Source organism: Paralichthys olivaceus, chromosome 18 (genome assembly GCF_024713975.1).
Source record: "Paralichthys olivaceus isolate ysfri-2021 chromosome 18, ASM2471397v2, whole genome shotgun sequence".
Taxonomy (NCBI): domain Eukaryota; kingdom Metazoa; phylum Chordata; class Actinopteri; order Pleuronectiformes; family Paralichthyidae; genus Paralichthys; species Paralichthys olivaceus.
The window spans coordinates 1,676,341-1,695,538 of record NC_091110.1 but is presented as its reverse complement, the minus strand read 5'-3'; the positions used below and the strand labels follow the sequence as shown (position 1 = coordinate 1,695,538).

Here is a 19,198-nt window from a genome sequence, read left to right as displayed (position 1 = left end):
TAGTTTTCATTGTTACTGGTGTAGTCTTCCTTTCCCCTACAGCAGTAATCATCAACTGGAAGCCAGCAGGCCGAAACCCCCCAGCAATAACATTTAGCCCACCAGAGAATTTCATATTTTCAGTCAGACACAAACATTTACAGGTACCACAGGTGTCATGGTAGCAACATTTATAGAATCACCTCCTCTATAGCAATTCTACATAGACAGTAAAAGAACAACATTATTTTGAATCCTGCAAAACTTTTTTCAAGCTGAATTACAGAGTTTTGAATCTGAAACATTGTGGACTTTGGTCTGAACATTGTATTGCTTGCTTAACAGACCTCCAGCTGGTAAAGCACACCGTCTTTATATTCATCAAACCAGGTAGGGTCCCTCATACCAAGGAATAATTCTGAATGAGGTCAAATAATTATCAGAACAAATTAGGCCCCAGAAATGATCATAGAAGCAGTAAAGTCATTCTTAAAATTATAATACTTTATTTATTTATAATACTTACTGCTGCTTATAGTCTGCATCCCCCCCACATGTGTGAGTGTTGAAAATTGGTGGATAAAGCCACAAACCAGACAACGTGTCACTGCTGCCTTTTCTGTGATGCTGCCACAAACCCAGACACACCACACATCTGTGGCTCTGTTTGTTTCGGACTGCACAGCACAATATGACAACAGAGTTCACAACAGAGAGCAGTTCACTATGCTTTGATTGTTCTTGCCCACCATTAATGGCTAAAATAAATTGAACTGGGACCAAAGTTACTTGCCGAACCCTGCCCTACAGGATACACATTTTGTACATGCACACATGAGATTTACACGAAATGTACTTCATATTGTGGATAGCACAAGCAGATGTATATCAGCTTTTCAGCTATCATCTCTTTAAGTTCCACTAAATGATGAGTTCACCATTTCTGTGGCAGACCACATTGTCAGCAGTATTCTATTGTCCCCCCCTAACAAAGAAGGCAGTGAATCCTCTGAGCTTCCAGTTTGTCTAGCGCTGTAGGCAGAGATACCAGTTCTTCTTCCGAGTATCTCAGAGTAGCTGCTCAAGGTGTGTGGGTCTAGATTACCAGCCGAGGCCCCAGACCCTAAGGAGCTCCAAAGGGCCCATGCTGATTGTCTGCCAGTTGGTTTGCGGTCTTTCAGTTTCAAGTTTGTTAATTAATATGTAATATAATATATAGCAAATATTTAACTGACTCAAATTCAACTAAAATCTAAGACACAACTAAACACCCTTATTTTAAACTAACTGCCTAAAATATATTTATTGATATGCAAACACATTCATAGTCTTAGTGGTAATGTAAATAAATGGCAAATCGACTGTATTTAGCCCTTTTCCAGTCTTATGACCACTCACAGTGCAATTACATGTTCACGCACACATTCTATACACAACACTATCACACACAATTCATTCTCAATTCATACGATTGAAGGAACTTGGTCAGTTAATGACCCTCTCTGCCTCCTGAGCCAGAGCCATTCATTTCTACACTTCAGCTGCTGGCCATAGTTTCATATGGTATGCTGTCTGTCCCTTTTTCTCTATCTCACATACACACTCAAACATAATGATCTGCCCATCTTAATCATACCAGACCAGCAGTGTCCGGGGAAATCCTGCACATGTTGATGGTCTGTTCAAATTCATACTTATCTATGTGGATTTCTAAAACCAATTAAAAAAAAGATGCACTTTGTAAACAACACTTTTAATACCTTAGTCAAAGACGGGGCAGTTTTTTTACTTCACAGCAGCATCTTTACAGTTACAGTTGACATAATTTAGTCCTGATTTGCCCTGACTATTTCCAGCATCTTATATAATTCAGGCTTTGGTCCAGTGTGTGTGTGTGTGTGTGCGTGTGCGTGTGTGGGTCTGTGTGTCTGTGTGTGGGTCTGTGTGTGTGTGTGGGTCTGTGTGTGTGTGTGGTGAAAGACTGCTTTGTCTTGCACCCATTTGCTACAAACCAATTAGTTTTTCTTGCTATTTCTTTGTTTATGACATGCTAACAACCACACACACACACACACACAAACACAAACAAAGCTTGCTCGAAAGCTCTTTTTCCCGTATATTTCAGTGTGGCCGCTTAAGAACACAAATAAAAACGGTCTTAATTGCTAGCATTTACTCATTATTGACAAACTCTCACTTCTGTTTTGCTAATATCTATTCATCTTTCTTCATCAGACAGAGGTAGATAAAGTTCACAAGGTGCGGATGGGAGTTGGGAACGGCTTGCGGCAGGACGTCTGGCGGGAGTTCCAGAATCGCTTTGGAAACGTTAAAATGTGCGAGGTGTATGGCTCCACTGAGGGAAACCTGTGCTTCATGAACCATATTGGCAAGATTGGAACTGTGGGCCGATCCAACTTCCTCTACAAGGTGAGTTATGGGCGACATGGTAAACTTCGTTGAACACAGGGGTTTTTCAAGTGTGAAATAATTGGACATCACATCTTTTCAGTAGCAGTGAAAGTAAATGAAGCCTTAAAGTTAATGCTAACAATTTCTATAGGTGCTCACTTACAATCCCTCTATTTATACAAAGGCAGTGTTGGAACACACTGATACTACTGTACATCCACGGATGCATTATATAGACAATACTGTTCTGTAGGAAGTAGTTCTGTATATTTCTACAAAAAGATATTGACTTATTGAGGGGAAGTGATCTTGATCCTCTCTGTGAAAGCTCTCAGCTTATTACAAGCTGCTCCACACGCACTCCAACTCCTCATCATCGCACAAGTGGACCACAGGGATTAGTTAGCCAATTTATAGCAATTGTAGATGACATTTTAGAAGAAAGAAAAAGAAATAAGAAATTAATGTATTAAAAATGAAAAGGAATTGGCAATAAGAGTGGCTTTTATTCATTACGTAGTCTTTTTATGATTATTTATTTGGAAATGCGTGGTTATACAAGGCTTGATAATGACACAGCTAATATGAAAATCAAATACAAATACATAAAGTATGTTTTGAAAGTAGTTTCAGTAGAGCTTTTGGAGATAAGAGGCATAAGAGGTTATAAGATAACACAGTTGCCGTAAACAAAAACACATGATTAATGCAGAGGAATTTATACGTTATGTCCGACATTTTCCTGTGTTCGAATCTTCTACAGCGTTTTTTCATATGTCAAGAGCAAAGTCGGGAGAAAATGTCCAGACATTTTCCGCAGTATGTGCTTGAAGTCTAAACATACATTTCTGACCTAGTTTGTAAGGTAGCGTGTGTGTTCAGAAGGAAAATTGTGAAGGGGTGCTGTGTCTACAAGGTACTGGCTGTGTTTTTCCTCTCAAAGCATTTCAGTAATGTCTTATTGGCATTAGACCAATGTAAGTTATGCGGGGTTATAGCAGGCCACTGAATATCTCTTAGGTTGACTGAGGAGAGCACACTACCACTGTGAGCTAGTGAAGGCTGTGTGCTCTGCCAGCTCCACCAGGAATACACTGTTAAAAACCGAGCTTTATTGACAATATCAGCCTGTTCTGGGAAACAAAAGCGTTACAGAATTGACAGGGTTCATTTCAAAAGAGTGGGAGTCCATAGTACATACCAGGTCCTTCCTGCTCCCCACTGCTGGTATATAGTGGGATAACAACAAGGACCTTGTGAGGTATTAATTTGAGCGTTTCTCACAGAAGGTTCTTCTGTGATTAGGTCCTCCATTTAATTAAGTGCCTCATTTTTTAACTTTTCATTAATTTCTCAATATCTTCTAAATGGCTTACTCTCTGCAAGGCATTATGGATATTTAATTATTGTCCGTATAATGTATAATACACTTATTCTTAATCTCATGTCTGTTTGAGTACAGAACTAGAGTCAGGACATGTTCAGCTTACCTTGATAGAGAAACCAGAAACCGAAGGAAACAGCTTGATTCTGTCCAAGGTTCCAAAGCACACCCACAAGCATTCCATTGGCATGGAATCTGATGTAAATAACTGCATAGTGTCCACCGCACAACTTCATTTGAATAGCACTGTACAGACAACTCATCTGATCCAGAGTGCTTTGTTTCTACAAAGTAGAGCAAAAGAAAAGGAGACAAACACAAGATATACAGTTAACACTATAAAGATTACACAAAGACTAATGTGTAATAAGAGTTGGGTTTTGCTCTGGACAGAAGTATATACAACATTTCAATCAAACAGTAAGTATATAGAAGGATATAAATGGAACGATTTAAAGTATTATCTGTTATGACTATATAGTAAACATATAGGTGTACTATTGAGTTACAGTCTACTATATGTGCACAACTCACAGTAGACATGAATAACACGCAGATACACATATATGTGTGGTGTGATCAAACTCCAGTTGTGCTTCAGCCACAGACTGTGCCACACAATCCTTTTAAAACACTAAACTTAGTGTTGTTTAAATATCAGGTTGCTGTAATGATTCTGTCATCAAGTTGGTACAATCCGACTTTGTTAATACTAGTCAGTCAAGGTTTAAGCAACACTTGTCTGTTCAAGAAGTGCTTCCCACGTTCACTTCCCAACTTCCTATATTCTTAACTGGGGTAGAAGCAAAGTGCCAGACATGAATTTGTCCAGTGAAGTGCACATGTTAAGCTGAGTAAACTGTGGTGAATGGTGGGGGAAGGGTTAAACAGCTCAGGGGAGGGGAATTATCCATTTGACTATAACAAATTCACTGCAGATAAACCAGGTGGGATAAACACATAGTTCTCTCACTTAACTCTGCAAGATAGACTGTTACATTTAAAATGTTTGTAAGATGTTTGTTATTGTTATGTCAAACTGGACATTTTGTTCTGGAGACCAAGCAGCCAGTCTGTTGAGAAAGATGACCACTAAAGTAGCTTCCCTGTAGCTGTCATAGGTATTAGCCTCACTAAGGAAGAACTGAGTATAGCTGTTAATCTGAGTTACAAAAGAGGGGCTTCGTGTATTTAGCTTTAATCTCTGACCTCATCTGGGCTATTTTTAGATCTGTCACACTGCCCTCCTGCTGGCCCACAAACTTATAAAAGTGAAGTTATCAAACATTTTATTTTAGGACATATATCCTGTGTTAACAGGATTAAAAGCTCTGGGTATTCTTAGATTTAGTTTTGGCAGAGTTCCTTTGCGGAAAGCCTTCATTTATAGAATATTTTTTCTCATTGATGCCTTTTAAATGATTATTAGGAAACCAATTTTCTGATATGAAAAATCAAAGGTGTTGTTATGTGTATATGCGTGTATACAGCTTAAAAGAGGGAGGAGGGATACACCTATAGAGTTATGCAGACCTAAAAATAACCACAGTTATGGGCATCTTAGAGCAGTTGCAACACTACATATATTCATGACGCAGATTGTATGTGGTGTTTACTGTACAAAGATACTTTTGCTGTGGATAAACATGGGCTGTGTCTACAGAAACCAAAGTCCCTCCGATTGTTGTTCCATAACCCTCAAGCTTTGTTCACAAAACAAATTTGTCAAGAGATAAAACTTGTGTCGCTACAGTTGTCAATTGTCGTAGTCATCCATGGAAATTATAAAAGTGTCTAGTATAAAGTAAACCGGTCTGAACATACACAGTAAAGTACAAGTATCATCACATTACATTACTTTAAATGAACTGTAACTTAAGCCAGTCACATACCCTTTCCATGAAACCTTTTCTGATTAAGCACTCTGATTATGACAGAGATTTTTGCAGGTCAGAGTGGAGTGGTAATGTGAGACATTGGCTGTATGTTTATGGAGGAGCAGCCACTATACAAGGATGGTTACATTTCATGATCAGAAATGACAAACATGATCTGCCACATTCAGGAGGAAAGGGAGTCTGAGGACAGGATTCCCAAAGGTGGCAAGAGAATGCAGATGCCAATGTGGCGTCAGATGCAGGACATCCATAGAACAAGCTCTTCAAGAAGGGTTTCAGCTGCGAGTCCAGCTAAACAAATATAGAATTTGGTGTGCCTTCAGCCTTGCAGGATTGAAATACACATTTGTGTTATTAATGAAAAAAACAGGGACACAACTAAAATATATTTAAGATAAGATAAGATAAGATAGACTTTATTCATCCCACACTGGGGAGATTTGGACATTACAGCAGCATAAGGGCATTAAGATAATGAATAAAATAAAATAAAAAATAAGAAAAAAAAGAATAAAAATATACATATCTGTATATACATACAAAAAAGTAAACACTTTACAAGGATACCGGAAATTCACAGTGATATTGCACATGGGAAGTGGAAATATTCATTGGATGTAACAATTCAAAAACTATTGCACAACACATCAGAAGATTGAATATGAATATTGCACATGAGATGGATATATATATATATATATATATATATAGAGGAGGTAGATTCAGATTTCTGTCCATGTTTGTGCAAAGTGAGCAGTTGTAAAGTGATTGTGAGGAATTATTATGACACTGTTTTTACATGTTTGTTAAAAAGTCTTATGGCTGTTGGGACGAAGGACGTTCGAAACCTCTCTGACTTGCACTGTGGGTGTCGCTGCCTGCTGCTGAATGAGCTGCTCAGAGCCCCCACAGTGCTGTGGAGGGGGTGAGGGACGTTGTCCATGATAGAACATCCAAAGAACAAAGAGTCTGGCCACAGTAGTGATAGTGGAGTAAAGGAGTGAAGGAGCTTCGGTCAAAGTTAATGGGCTTAAGCGATTGTGTGTCAACTGTCAATCACTCTGTTTTTTACAGCATCAAATAACAAATTAAAACCAAACTATACATCATCGAACATAAATCAGTGGGATAAGAGCTATACCTATAAATATAAATTGAAACCATCTTAAAAAGCCCCCCAAAAATTTGAAAAAATTAAAATTTTGAAAAATATTTTAGTTTTGCCTTTAGCCCATCAGCTAACATGAGCCGTTTTCAGACATGATCTGTGGGTAAATTGCGGAGAATTGTCAACAGAGTTAACCCAGAGTTTGTCTTTCACACATGCACAGTGTAGTGGGAGGTTCTCTGCACAGACACATTCACAACAGCAACACATTCTAATTATTCAGGCAGGGGTGGAGCCTTAACAACTTAAGTCACTTGTTACTGAACATGCATACTGAGTTTCAACATCATATGAAGGGTGAACAAGTGGTGGAACAATGCTTGATGCTGTAGGCTTTATAATGATGATACTAGCATAGGATTTGTCTCACTCCTTCGTAAAAAATTATGAATAGAAAAATAAAAAGAGATATGTACTACTATGTAGGTTTTTTTTACCTTAGAATGATATCTTCAAAATTATTTTGTTACGCAAAGTCATAATAAGGGGAATTTAGTCTTTATTGTATAACAGTAACAGCTGATATTGCATTATGTAACTAGTGTGTCATGCGGGAACATGCTGTATGGCGTGTGTCACTCATCGACAACCAAAGCTGGAGTAAGCAGCAAGCTATTAGACAAAGTATTTTTGGTATGGACATCAAGCCAGCAAAGAAACCAATGAGTACGCTGTCTGAGGAATTGAAGAAGGGAAAAAAAAATCAGTGACCAAGTAAAAACAGAACTGGAGTAAACAAGATGCAGGGATTCAGGGCAGATGCTGACCTGTCAGTCTTCTGTCGTGTCATGTTTTCATCCTCAATGTCACAATAAATATAACTATACATCATATTTGCATAAAATTCTGTAACATAAATTTCTCTCGCAGTGGACAGGGGTTCTTTTTCATGTTTGGAAGGGGAGGGTGAGGTGAGGAGTGTTCAGCTGCAACATGTCATTTCAACACTAGATACCACAAAATTCTACACACTGTACCTTTAAGAAATTCTTTCAAAACTTGTAAAAACATTCACCTGAACTCAATGATGAACTTATTAGTTTTTTATGTCACGGTGTCATGGTGACTCACCAGGCACATTTTTTGCCTCATTAATGTGATATCTCCAGAACACCGCAAGGGAAAACATTCACTTTTGGCACAACATTCAGTTTGACTCAAGGATTAACTGATTTGATTTTTGGTTAAAGGTCACGGTCACAAATTATGTTTTCTTTATGTCTGATGATGGCTTGAGGGAATGTCTTAAAATGTGGTTCAAATATTCTCTTGGAGTCAAAACGGATTAGATTCTGTTGCCTGGGGTTCAAAGGTCAAGGCCACAGTGACCTCACATTTCTGTGAATTCATATATCAGGACTGTCTGTAGGGAATTTTATTACATCTGGCATAATCCACTGGGACACATGGATGACGTGATTAAAATAAGGAGGTCAAAGGTCACTATGACTTCTCAAACGCATGTTTTGCCTTGAAGATGTAAAATCTCAGGAACAACTCTAGGGAAATCTTTCAACTTTGGCCGGATGTTCACTTGGAACCCCAGATTAACTGATTAACTGTTTTATTTGTCAAAGGTCAAGGTCACTGTGGTTTATGGTAATCTCAAAACCTCCTTGAGGATATTTCTTCAACTTTTTTTCAGTTTAAATTCAAATATTCAATGATTAGATTTCAGTGGCCAAAGGTAAAGGTTACAGTGACCTTATATGAATCTGGAAAAAAAGGTGATGTAGCAATATGAAGACAGAAACTGTACTGGTTGGGGGAGGCATAAAACCACAGTGCATTAATTCTAGCTCTAAGATAGCTATGGGTTCAAAACACCAAAATAGAAAAAAACCTCAGAGGAAATCATACCACCTCCATTCATTTCAGTTTTGTTAATATAGCTCCCAATCTTAAAATGTATTATCTAAAATAATTTTACGTGGTAAGGTCAAAACCTCATAAAATTTTAGAGAATCCCAACAGTTCCCACAATGAGCAGGCAACTGTGGAAAGAAAAACCTCTCCTTTAACTGTAAGGAAACCTCTAGAATCAGACTCAGTGAGGGTGGCCATCTGCCTCGACTGGTTGGGGTGAGCGGAGAAAATTTGGGGAAAGAGAAGAGGTGGGTGGAAAAGAGGAGAGAGAGACTAGGAAGGTTGAGTAATCATCATAACTTCACCTCTTTTATTCTCTCTGGTTTATTAAATAAATGTTATTTCTTTTGCTCTCCATCACTTGACAAGGGGCCTCATTTGTAAAACAGGGCGTGGGATTCACACTAAAAGTATACGTTCGCACAAAAGGTGAAAGTGGCGTATGCAAAAAAAAAAACAGATTTATAAAACCGTGCGCACACACACCTGAACGCAATGTTCACTTTATAAATCACAGTGCACCTGGAAACGTTTGTTTGTGAATCTACCTCATATCCCGCTCTCTACACGCCCACATTCAACCATAAATGCTAAATGTAAAGCACCTCATGAATATTAAATTGCCCTGCTGATCAATGGGTCTCCACGGTGAATCACGGCATCAAGTGATGAGAAGAGGAAGCAAAGCTTCATGACACTGACATCGAGTTGGTTGTTAGGGAGGTAGAGGTGAAGAGCCATTTAATGGGATAGCAGTGATGTGATTAATAAAGAAAATACACTGATACACTGCTGCTGTTAATACAGTGAGTGAGAGGACGATAGAGAGAACGGAGCCTGAAATAAAAAAAAAGATCCAATTCAAAGGTGGAGGTAAAAAAATCATCGCTTCACACTGTGAACTTGTTATATCAACTGTTCATATTTTAATAATCCAAAGATGCAGGGTTATTAAATTCAGAGACAGCTGTGATGTCCTCAATATATAGAATTTAACCGAATTTTTATTAAATGCTTGTGTTTGTACTGGGATGGTTCAGTTCCGTCGGTCGATCTAATACTGGACTCAGTTCAGCACAAAGATCACAGATCTATAGAATCTATATCAGCTGATCAGTCATCGTCATGGGACTAAAAGTCTTTGTGATCGCTGAACCCTCGTTTCCTCTTCATCCTTCCATTTTTGTGCATCCATCACGCAGCATTATGCACCAGTGTCACTACAGTATTTATATATGTAGAGCCATCAGACTGATAACTTTAAACATCAGTGGATCCTAACCTCCACTCTGGGATATTATTTGGTCTCCAGTGTGCTCTGTGCACCTGAATGCAAAGTCATGTTCATGACATGATATTATTAAAAAACATGAATGACTCTGCAACTCTGCTGTTTATCTGAATGTAATTTGCTGTAAGTTGTTTTATGTCTTTTTCAATTGAAGGTTCTGAGCGAGCACAACTAAAGCTGTTGGTATTAATGTTAATGATGAAGTGGATCAATAATCTGCTTCAGTTCACCACCTCACGTCTGCATCACCACTTTCCCGACTCCAAAATGTTCGTACGCAGGGGTCAGAGTTTGTTTTTATAAATCCCAATGTTTGCGTGAGAAGTGGCGTTTCAGTGTGTTTTTGTGTGTACGCCACGGTTATAAATGAGACCACTCAGCCATGTGCTCTCTCCACATGAATGCACTTCACAACACAAGCAGCCTTGGTGACCTTCAGCTGCCTATGGCATGTCCATCATTGAAGCATTGGGATTTGACAACTTCTTTTCTCTGCAGTTTTTATTGTGGTGTTATGATACTTAAGAAGTTCAGCTCTATAAAAAAATGTTGTCAATAGGTATTAACTTGTCCATATATGGTATGTTACATCCTAAACTGTCTTCCTTGTTAGATGCTTTGAATATGTGGTGCTAATAGACATGACAACCTTGGATATCACTGACAAAAGTAAACTAACTACAGTAGCGGCTACCTACTGGGTCAAACCGTGGGTCAAAATCACTGAAAGATCATTTTGATTTTGAATTTGTTTTGAATTTCACCATTTACGTAATTTAACCTTAAGTTGGTATGTGACTGATTGTTACAGTTAAGATGTCTATTCCACTGCTCCATGATTAACATGGACATTAACATCTCCTTACTTCTGTAGCTCTTGTTCACGTACGATCTAGTGAAGTATGACATGGAGAAAGACGAGCCAGTGAAGGATCAGTATGGTTTCTGCCAGCGAGTGGGAAAGGGTAAGAAAGCAACTGCTAAACATTTCCACAAATTCAGTTTTTAATTAGATTATATTTTCAAAGTTGATCACCTTTGTACTGATTAAAAAAAATCGGACCCATTTTTTCTCTCAGGTGAGACTGGGCTTTTACTGTCCAAGGTGAGCGCCATCAGCCCCTTTTTTGGCTATGCTGGAAGCAAGCAGCTGACGGAGAAAAAGCTGATGAGAAATGTATTCGTGAAGGGAGATGCCTACTTTAACACTGGTGACCTCATGTCTGAAGACCAGGAGGGCTTCATTTGTTTCAAGGACAGAGTAGGAGACACCTTCAGGTACTGTTTGAGGTCTACTATTTCCCAGCACTCTCCTCTAAAGACACATTTTAAGCTGTAATCTCTGCTGTCTGAGATCTCCTGCATTGCCATGCTGTTATTACAAACATGTCTGTCTTTGCATGGACATTTTCTCTGCTGTTGTGCAGTGACATTAAACCTGCGATGGTATAAGATTTAGCGCAGGGGTCACCAACACGGTGCCCGCGGGCACTAGGTTGCCCCCAAGGACCACATGAGTAACCCACAGGCCTGTTAGAAAAATAACACAGCTCACCAGTGATCTGCATCTAAAATTTGATATGCTTTTCTAATTGAATTGAATTATTTATTTCTTATACTGTCAAATTTTTATTCTCATATTGAAGTTGACTATTGACTATGATTTGTTAAAAGGGTTTGTCAGCGGCTAGTGAGAATGGGACATTTTTCCTAGGAAATGTTGTAGAAGTGATCATCTGAAAATTTAAACAATTGCTGTTGTTAAGTCATTGTTGATAATTATTACCCTATTAAATTGTCTTCAGACATCAAATTACTCTGCTTAGAATAATAATAACAATATATGTGTCTGATGTGGGGTTTTTTTTATGCGTCTCATTGCAAAATTCAGAATTGTTTAATTTAATTTCAAGTATGTAACTGCGACGCCTGCGACAGCCAACCAACTCAAGCTGCGCTGCTCCAATCATGTGACATACCTCACTTTCCACAGTCATCTATAACACTATATATATACTATTTAAGCAGAGAAAATCATTCCCTTTTGCATCAGTATTGCTGCCAGTTGCTTCAGCCCCTCTAACACCCCTCGACTCTAAAGGATTATACCTGGAAACAAAGCAAAGAAAAATACACATATGTGATGATGATCAAACACATAAAGAGTGAACACTTGGTGAAAATTGAAGACAAAGAATGGAATATTGTGAAACTGCAGTGTCTTGAATGTTTTGCGACAGTGACAAGACTTGCGCGATTAATTACTTTGACTGAAATCAGCATCTCTTCCTGATTTCAGGTGGAAGGGTGAAAATGTAGCAACGACAGAGTTAACAGAGGCTCTTGGGCTGGTGGATTTTATGCAGGAAGTCAATGTGTATGGAGTAGAAATACCAGGTACGTTTGAAATTTGTTTGTGTCAACATGTCTGCTATATACATAATGTTATACTCAAATGTTGCATATTTGAGGAAGGTATTCAGTAAGTGTAAACATGACAAGGTACATAAAGTTATGAAAGAAGAAGAAAGTCAAAGAGTAAGTCAAGACACTGCAGGCAAAAACATATGGCCTCATGAAAGAACCCTTTCATATTCTCACCGTAAATCATATCAATGTACTTTATCCAATTAAATTACATTAATGTGTACTAATCCTTAATGTCTGTAAGTGATGAGATTCATCTGTCTTTAATGTTTTGGGAGGATCAGTTTCAGTTTCAGTCTGTCACCTGTAGTGTCTTGCTTTGCACAGGGACATTGGTTATCTTTGGTATATTGATATATAATTGTTTACTTAAATTGCAATCATATTTGATTAATGCATGGGAGCTCAGAACAGAACCTTGTATCATTAAATGATTGGGTGATGATGATGTGATCATGATGACTCATTCCAATCAACTTTTCCTGGATTTTATTTTACAGCTCACTGGAATATGTTTCCTTGTAGGAAGGAAACAGCTGTATTGTTAATATTTGCTGTGAAGGTGTTTTATTTTGCAAAGATGAATGAAGTAAAGAAGGGAAACCATGCTGTTTCTCTTCTTGGTAATAAATAACACTGAGCTGACAGGTTGCATTTAACCTTACATTACATTGTTTCCACAGGGCATGAGGGCAGAGCAGGAATGGCGTCTGTGATTATAAGACCAGGTCTCATGTTTGATGGGAAGAAACTTTTTGAGCACGTGGTGAGGGATCTGCCAGCATACGCTCATCCAAGGTTCATTAGGATTCAGGTAATGAGCAGAGCATTGCTACATCTTGACTTTGTTCTGATGAGGCTCCTTTATTATGACTATTAATGTATTCTTTCAACCCCCCAAATGATGATTTGGGCTTAGTTACTCCTAGTTTTAGGACTTCTAAGTGTTTGATCATTCACAAAGCTTTTAGCATTAAATGTTCAACATACACAGAATATCGTTCTACTTAACCTAACATTGACTGAATGATAACTTATACTACAAAGCTGGTTATCAATACTCTCAGATAACCCTGTTTTTTTTCTTATCCAACTCTGACCATTTATGTGGAAGAGGCAGAGTCATTAAATATAAACAACATGGTCAGAAACTAAATAAAGTGAAAGGTAAATGATGATCGCATAACTAGAAAACGAAAGCAACAGTAGAAATAAATATTGATCATTACATTATGGGGCTGAACATGAACTGTACAGTTCAACGAAATTTGAAGTATTGGATGAACAAACAATTCTGATCATGTGATCCAGGCTGTTTTTGCTACCAAAGAAGTGAGGAGAGAAGTAAAGATAATCCTGTTATTCTCATTAATCATCAATCAGTCCATTGATTATTTTCTCAGTTAAATATTTAGATTGTTCTATATTATTATTTGCACATATTACCCGATGTGACATTTTCACATGTTAATCCAAAACCTAAATATTTTTACGACATTTGTGTGGCACAAAAAATATTTTCAAACATTAACATTGTCAGTTGATTTACCAATTAACTAATTGTTTCAGCTTTATAGTTGTTGATGGGTTCGCAGTATAGAGCCAGTTTTACCAGCTTATTCTAATGGCATGCACATGCAAATGACGCAACAAATGAAATAGCTATTGTAAATATTATCCCTTTAGCTTGTAACTAATGATCCAAAAAATAAAAACAATACATTACAACCTCATTAAACTGTGAAACCTGCCGATTGTTGTCTTTGTTTCATTAGGAGATGATGGAAATGACAAGTACCTTCAAGCAGCAGAAGTTCCAGCTGGTGAAAAGTGGCTTCAACCCCTCAACTATCTGCGACCCCCTCTATGTGTTGGACTACCAGCAGAAGAACTACATTCCTCTAACAGACACTATCTATCACAGCATCCTCGCTGGAGAATACAAGCTATAGAACTCACAAGTATGGGTATGATGACACCTTTTCAAACAAAGAGGGAGATAAGTAAGCTCTGCTGATTCCAGATATTTAATGGAAGTCCATGAATACACAATACAAACAGATGATTTACTGTGATTTGAATGAAAATACATTACTAAGTAAGAGGATTATGATCAGTTGACCATATGCACATGTCTTCTGACTACTTAACACAAATATCACGTTATTTACCAGTATAAATTCTTCAAACAGACAAACGAGGCAATCTAACCATTCATACCATTACACAGGCCTTACCTTTTAAATAAAAGTACATATGTTTGAGTTTATTAGAGACGTGAATGGATTATAAAACTGAAGGAGTCTGTTTTGTGTATGAAAGCCATTTGTGAATATTCTTTGTAATTTAAACATTAAGACCCTATAAGGGATATGTTGAGACATGGCTTTCATGTTTACATTGTAATGCCCTTAAGATAAAAATACATTCACAATATGTTAAAATGTCCAATAATTTCCCTTTAAATCCAACGTAAAGGTCCAGGGCGTAAGATTTAGGTGAAAGGGAACTATTGTCAGAAATTTGAGGTAGAATAATCCTCATGATGTTTTCTCTAGTTCGTTTCATCTAAATTGTATGAATTGTAGTTTTCTTTAACCCAGAAAAGAACCTTTATATTTAAATACTTTATATTTACATGGAGGGGGTCCTCTCTACGGAGGCCACCATGTTTTTTACATTAGTCCAGACTGGACAAACTAAACACCTTTTGAGCTTTTATGAAAACTGAAGCTACCACAGGTTCCTTTTCATGTTTGGTAGGAGAGGGTGAGTTGAGGGGTAATTAGCTGTAACATGCAATTTCAACACTAGATATCACAAAATTCTACACACTGTACCTTTAAGCACCTTGATTATAACTGAACCAATGGCTAAATTGGTTGAATTTTAAGGTACAAACATAAGGGATTAAGTGTTAAGTCAATAGTAGATTAAATAGCTCTCACAGACAACTTTGCTGGTGTGTCAGATTTCGTTTTATAAATGTTTCAACAAGATAGGTAAATGTATACACACATTTTCTTCTTACTTGAGCAAAATATATAATTCATCAAATCCCCACATTATGCTGACCACTGACAGAACACAATGCATGTGTTTTCAATGAATTAGATTTTTTTACGAAACTGAAATCATTTTATATTATCTGTGAGAGATTTTGATGGAAGCCCAACATTTTGCCATATATTTTTTTTCAAATTGTGTGTTGTATTTAATGCTTTATTTTTATTTTCTGTTTTTTGTTACCTGAGAATTGAAAGTGTGCTGCTAAATTGCTTAACTGACATACTTGGGAACTTTGCCAGGTCCAGTGACTGGTAACTGTTAGGTAAGGAATCAGTTAATATTAAATAAAATATTTTAATATAAGTTAATATAAATAATCTTGCTTTCATACCCACTTCAGAGTTTGAAGTAATTCTATTTATCTAAGGTGTCAACAGCTTATTTCAGTATAGCATGACAATTCCTCCATTGCAAAGAGTACTGAGCTCTTTTTTAAGAAGTCATATTTAGAAGGTTCTATTTACTTTTAGTTTTGATTAGGGTCATAAGATACATATAAGATGCCTTAAAAGAGTTGCGTTTATTAAAACATGGCTCTTTTTTCCAATTGTAGCACCAAACACCAAACTTTATACACCACCAGAGTTAAAGAAAGTAAATGTTAGTACCCAAACATCCACTACCGACTGCTGCTTCAACTTTGGCCCAGCCTTCTCACATGGAACAGATCAATATTTTAATGTAGAAAATATGAAAGCAATAGTGCATAACTCCCAGACTTCATTGGAAAACTTATTAGATTAGACTAAATATGTTAAGACTGTTGAATGCCACGGTCCTTCAAAAAAAGGAAAAGGGTCAGAGATTTTTTGTTTTGTTGCACACACAAGTATTCAGATCCCTTCTCTTCATAGTGCAGTTTAAAGGGATAGTTCACCCAAAAATGAAAATTCACTCATTATCTACTCAGAACTATGACGATGGATGGATGGGTGAAGTGTTTGACTGCTTTTTTTTCTTCGGACGTAAAGGCCAACAGAAAAAACCCTATAAAATTCATCCATACTGCTCCTGTGATGTCATCCAAGTGTCCGCAAGCCCCGACATTCAAATTCGACTCGAAACAAGGTCATTTACATGTTTTCAGCCCAAATGTCCACTGTGATCCACGCACGAACGCGGTTCCGGAGGAGGATAACAGAAAATGTCAAAGGTTGTGTCCCCTACACACTTCTACCATATGTGTGATTACAAGTAGCTGAAGAAGTCGAATTGCGCGCTGACCAGTGCAGAGAAATGCACTTCTGGTGTGAACAGCCAGCACGAGAATTGACGCTTTGCAGCGCTTCCGTCTCCAGTGTGTCCCTGGCACTAGGGTGCTGCTTTTTTAGCCAGCAACTCCTTGTGAATAGGTCAGGCTTGGAAACGTTGTGACTCCAATGTTGAGTAAAGCAGTCCTTGCTGTGCTGGATTCCGTAATGGCACGAGTCAAGGTTGGGGAATACTTGTTATAGCAATCTGCTCCAGACAGGCCTGGATTTAGGTCAGAAGAGCTTGGGTAGAATGTCTCCCCTGCTGGGAAAGTGGGAGTAGAGAGAGAATAGCTGGGGTTTTATTGGCATAGTGACATATTGGGTCCTGAAGCATGCAGTGACCAATGGTAGCTGGAGGAGATGGGTCTAGGAGTAAAAAGGTTAAGGACCCTGGGAGACTGAGTTCAGTTGCCCCTCTCTGTCTTTGAGAATGTTTTGAACAGGAGCAAGAACTGGACCCGAACGCAAGAGTCAGACACCTGCTCAAAGTGAAATAACAGTTTTAATGAAAGGTTTACAAATGATTTCACAGAGAGGGATTTAGTCACAGAATGTCTCCGGTGTGGTCGACATGTATGGCGTGGCATGACGGTTGGAGAATTAGAGCACACTGACATTGCTTGGGTGAAGCCCGGTGGGCTCTGACTGAGCGATCAGCCTGTGTCTGGCAGAGAACAGGAAGGAGTTCTTCAAACGGAAACAGTGCACCAGTTTCTGACCCTACAGGCCGACGATGTCCAGGCAGGATTCAGTCAGGGAGGACAGGCAGGGAAACTAACACAGAGGACGCTAACACTCAGACAGTATAATCTGGCAATGAGTAGAAGGAAGACCAGGGTTGTAATGCTGCAGCAGGTGAGAAGATCAGCTTAGCTACAGGTGTGCCAGGGACCTGAGGGAAGAAACGATGCCCACACCCAGACCCATCGAACACACACTCATGCCAAACCAATCAGTATTCATTCATACACATTCACACACATTAGAATAAGACATTATCTCAAGTATGATGTTAACATGGGTTGCTAAAAGAATATTCCATTCATATTCCTGTTTACATGTTACAGAGAAAAGTCTGAGTCTATGTTGCTGTGCAGTTGGTAACTACTGTACATGTTGATGTCCCAAAATGCTGTGAAAACTCCAATATAATATTATCAAGACGTATATGTGTGAATATAATGTGACTTTGGTTGGAATATTTCAAATGTTCTTTTATTGCTTATTCTGAGTATGATCTCATTCGAGTTAAGTTGACCAGAAAATTCTGTTTACATGTCTGTCCAATCAGATTAATATTGCTGTCCATGTGAACATAAAAAAGGACAAACTGAAATATAATATTGACATAAGTATCAGACTCTTAACCATGGGAAATTGATTTAGGTGGAATGGAAAACACCAGAGCTAAATTTCAAATCTCTGATTAACAGAGGGACGTTTGAGTGTTTATGAATCAGAGTTCACATCCACCTCCAGCATTAGACATCTGGCTCAGGTTCTATAGTCCTAAATGAAGACTTTCATTTCCATCCATTGTTCACTGTTTTTTACATGACCAAGCTGAGCCAGAAGTAGAATGCATGAATCATTCTGACTTGCACTTTTACTGAGTGAATATGGATGTTTATGTTCAAAGCTTTACTCAGGTTTATCGTCTTAGCTCATACACGACTTTGCTTTGAGCGTGGGTCACAATAATTAACTCACAATACTATAAGGCACTGATAGGAAATAATTAGATACCACCTTGTTGAGATGAACTTGCAGCTAGCTCAGAGAGAGCATAAGGAAGGTTGCTCTCTTTGTTTGAGAAGAACATCTCTAGAGAAGTCTATTTTAATTTAACAACTCAAATTCATTTTTCCCTCTTTAGGGACACGTTTTGTGTTTAATCTCTTCAGCTGTTGTACTCATCTGAATCAAATATGCTTTGCATTTAATTGATTTTGCATGTATTCACTAATAGGATCATTAAGAATTTCAGAATGGGCTATTTTTGTCAAATCATTTCAAAGATTAAAACAATCCTGAACTCAATACAGACCAGTTTCTTTTTTCTCTTAGTTGGTGTTCCGCCTGATAATTTTTGCACTTAGAAACAATGGGTTTTATGTTTATTGTATTTGTTTTTTAGTTTTCATGCACACTGCTGCTGTCACTTTTCTCTGCCATGGTCGCCATCTACTGTTATTCTCTGAAAGTGTTGGCAGTTTTAGCCTGAATAAAAGGGGTAAGCTCCAGTGTCATGATGTGTATATATATTGATTGTTCAATACATCAGCTAATTTCATTTTGAATGTGTTTTCAAAAATCTTTTTTAGATAGGATTTTAAATTTTGTACATAGTGACAGTATCGATAAAGACACTGTTGCTGAATGTAAAGTGACATCACACACTCACAGAATCTAACACTTTACACTTGGCGCACAAAATGCTTCATCACATTA

General features: G+C 37.9%; 1 protein-coding gene across 1 annotated transcript in view; it reads left to right on the top strand.

Moving 5' to 3' along the window:
- The window catches only part of slc27a6 (solute carrier family 27 member 6), a 32,089-nt gene extending 13,302 nt beyond the window's left edge, over nt 1-18,787 (top strand). Inside the window, exons 5-10 of the mRNA XM_020082402.2 lie at nt 2,215-2,409; nt 10,873-10,963; nt 11,078-11,276; nt 12,298-12,395; nt 13,109-13,239; nt 14,201-18,787. Of these exons, the coding sequence (XP_019937961.2) occupies nt 2,215-2,409; nt 10,873-10,963; nt 11,078-11,276; nt 12,298-12,395; nt 13,109-13,239; nt 14,201-14,377 (891 nt within the window). The 3' untranslated portion in view covers nt 14,378-18,787. The remainder of the gene's footprint in view (nt 1-2,214; nt 2,410-10,872; nt 10,964-11,077; nt 11,277-12,297; nt 12,396-13,108; nt 13,240-14,200) is intronic.
- Nucleotides 18,788-19,198: the final 411 nt, after the last annotated feature.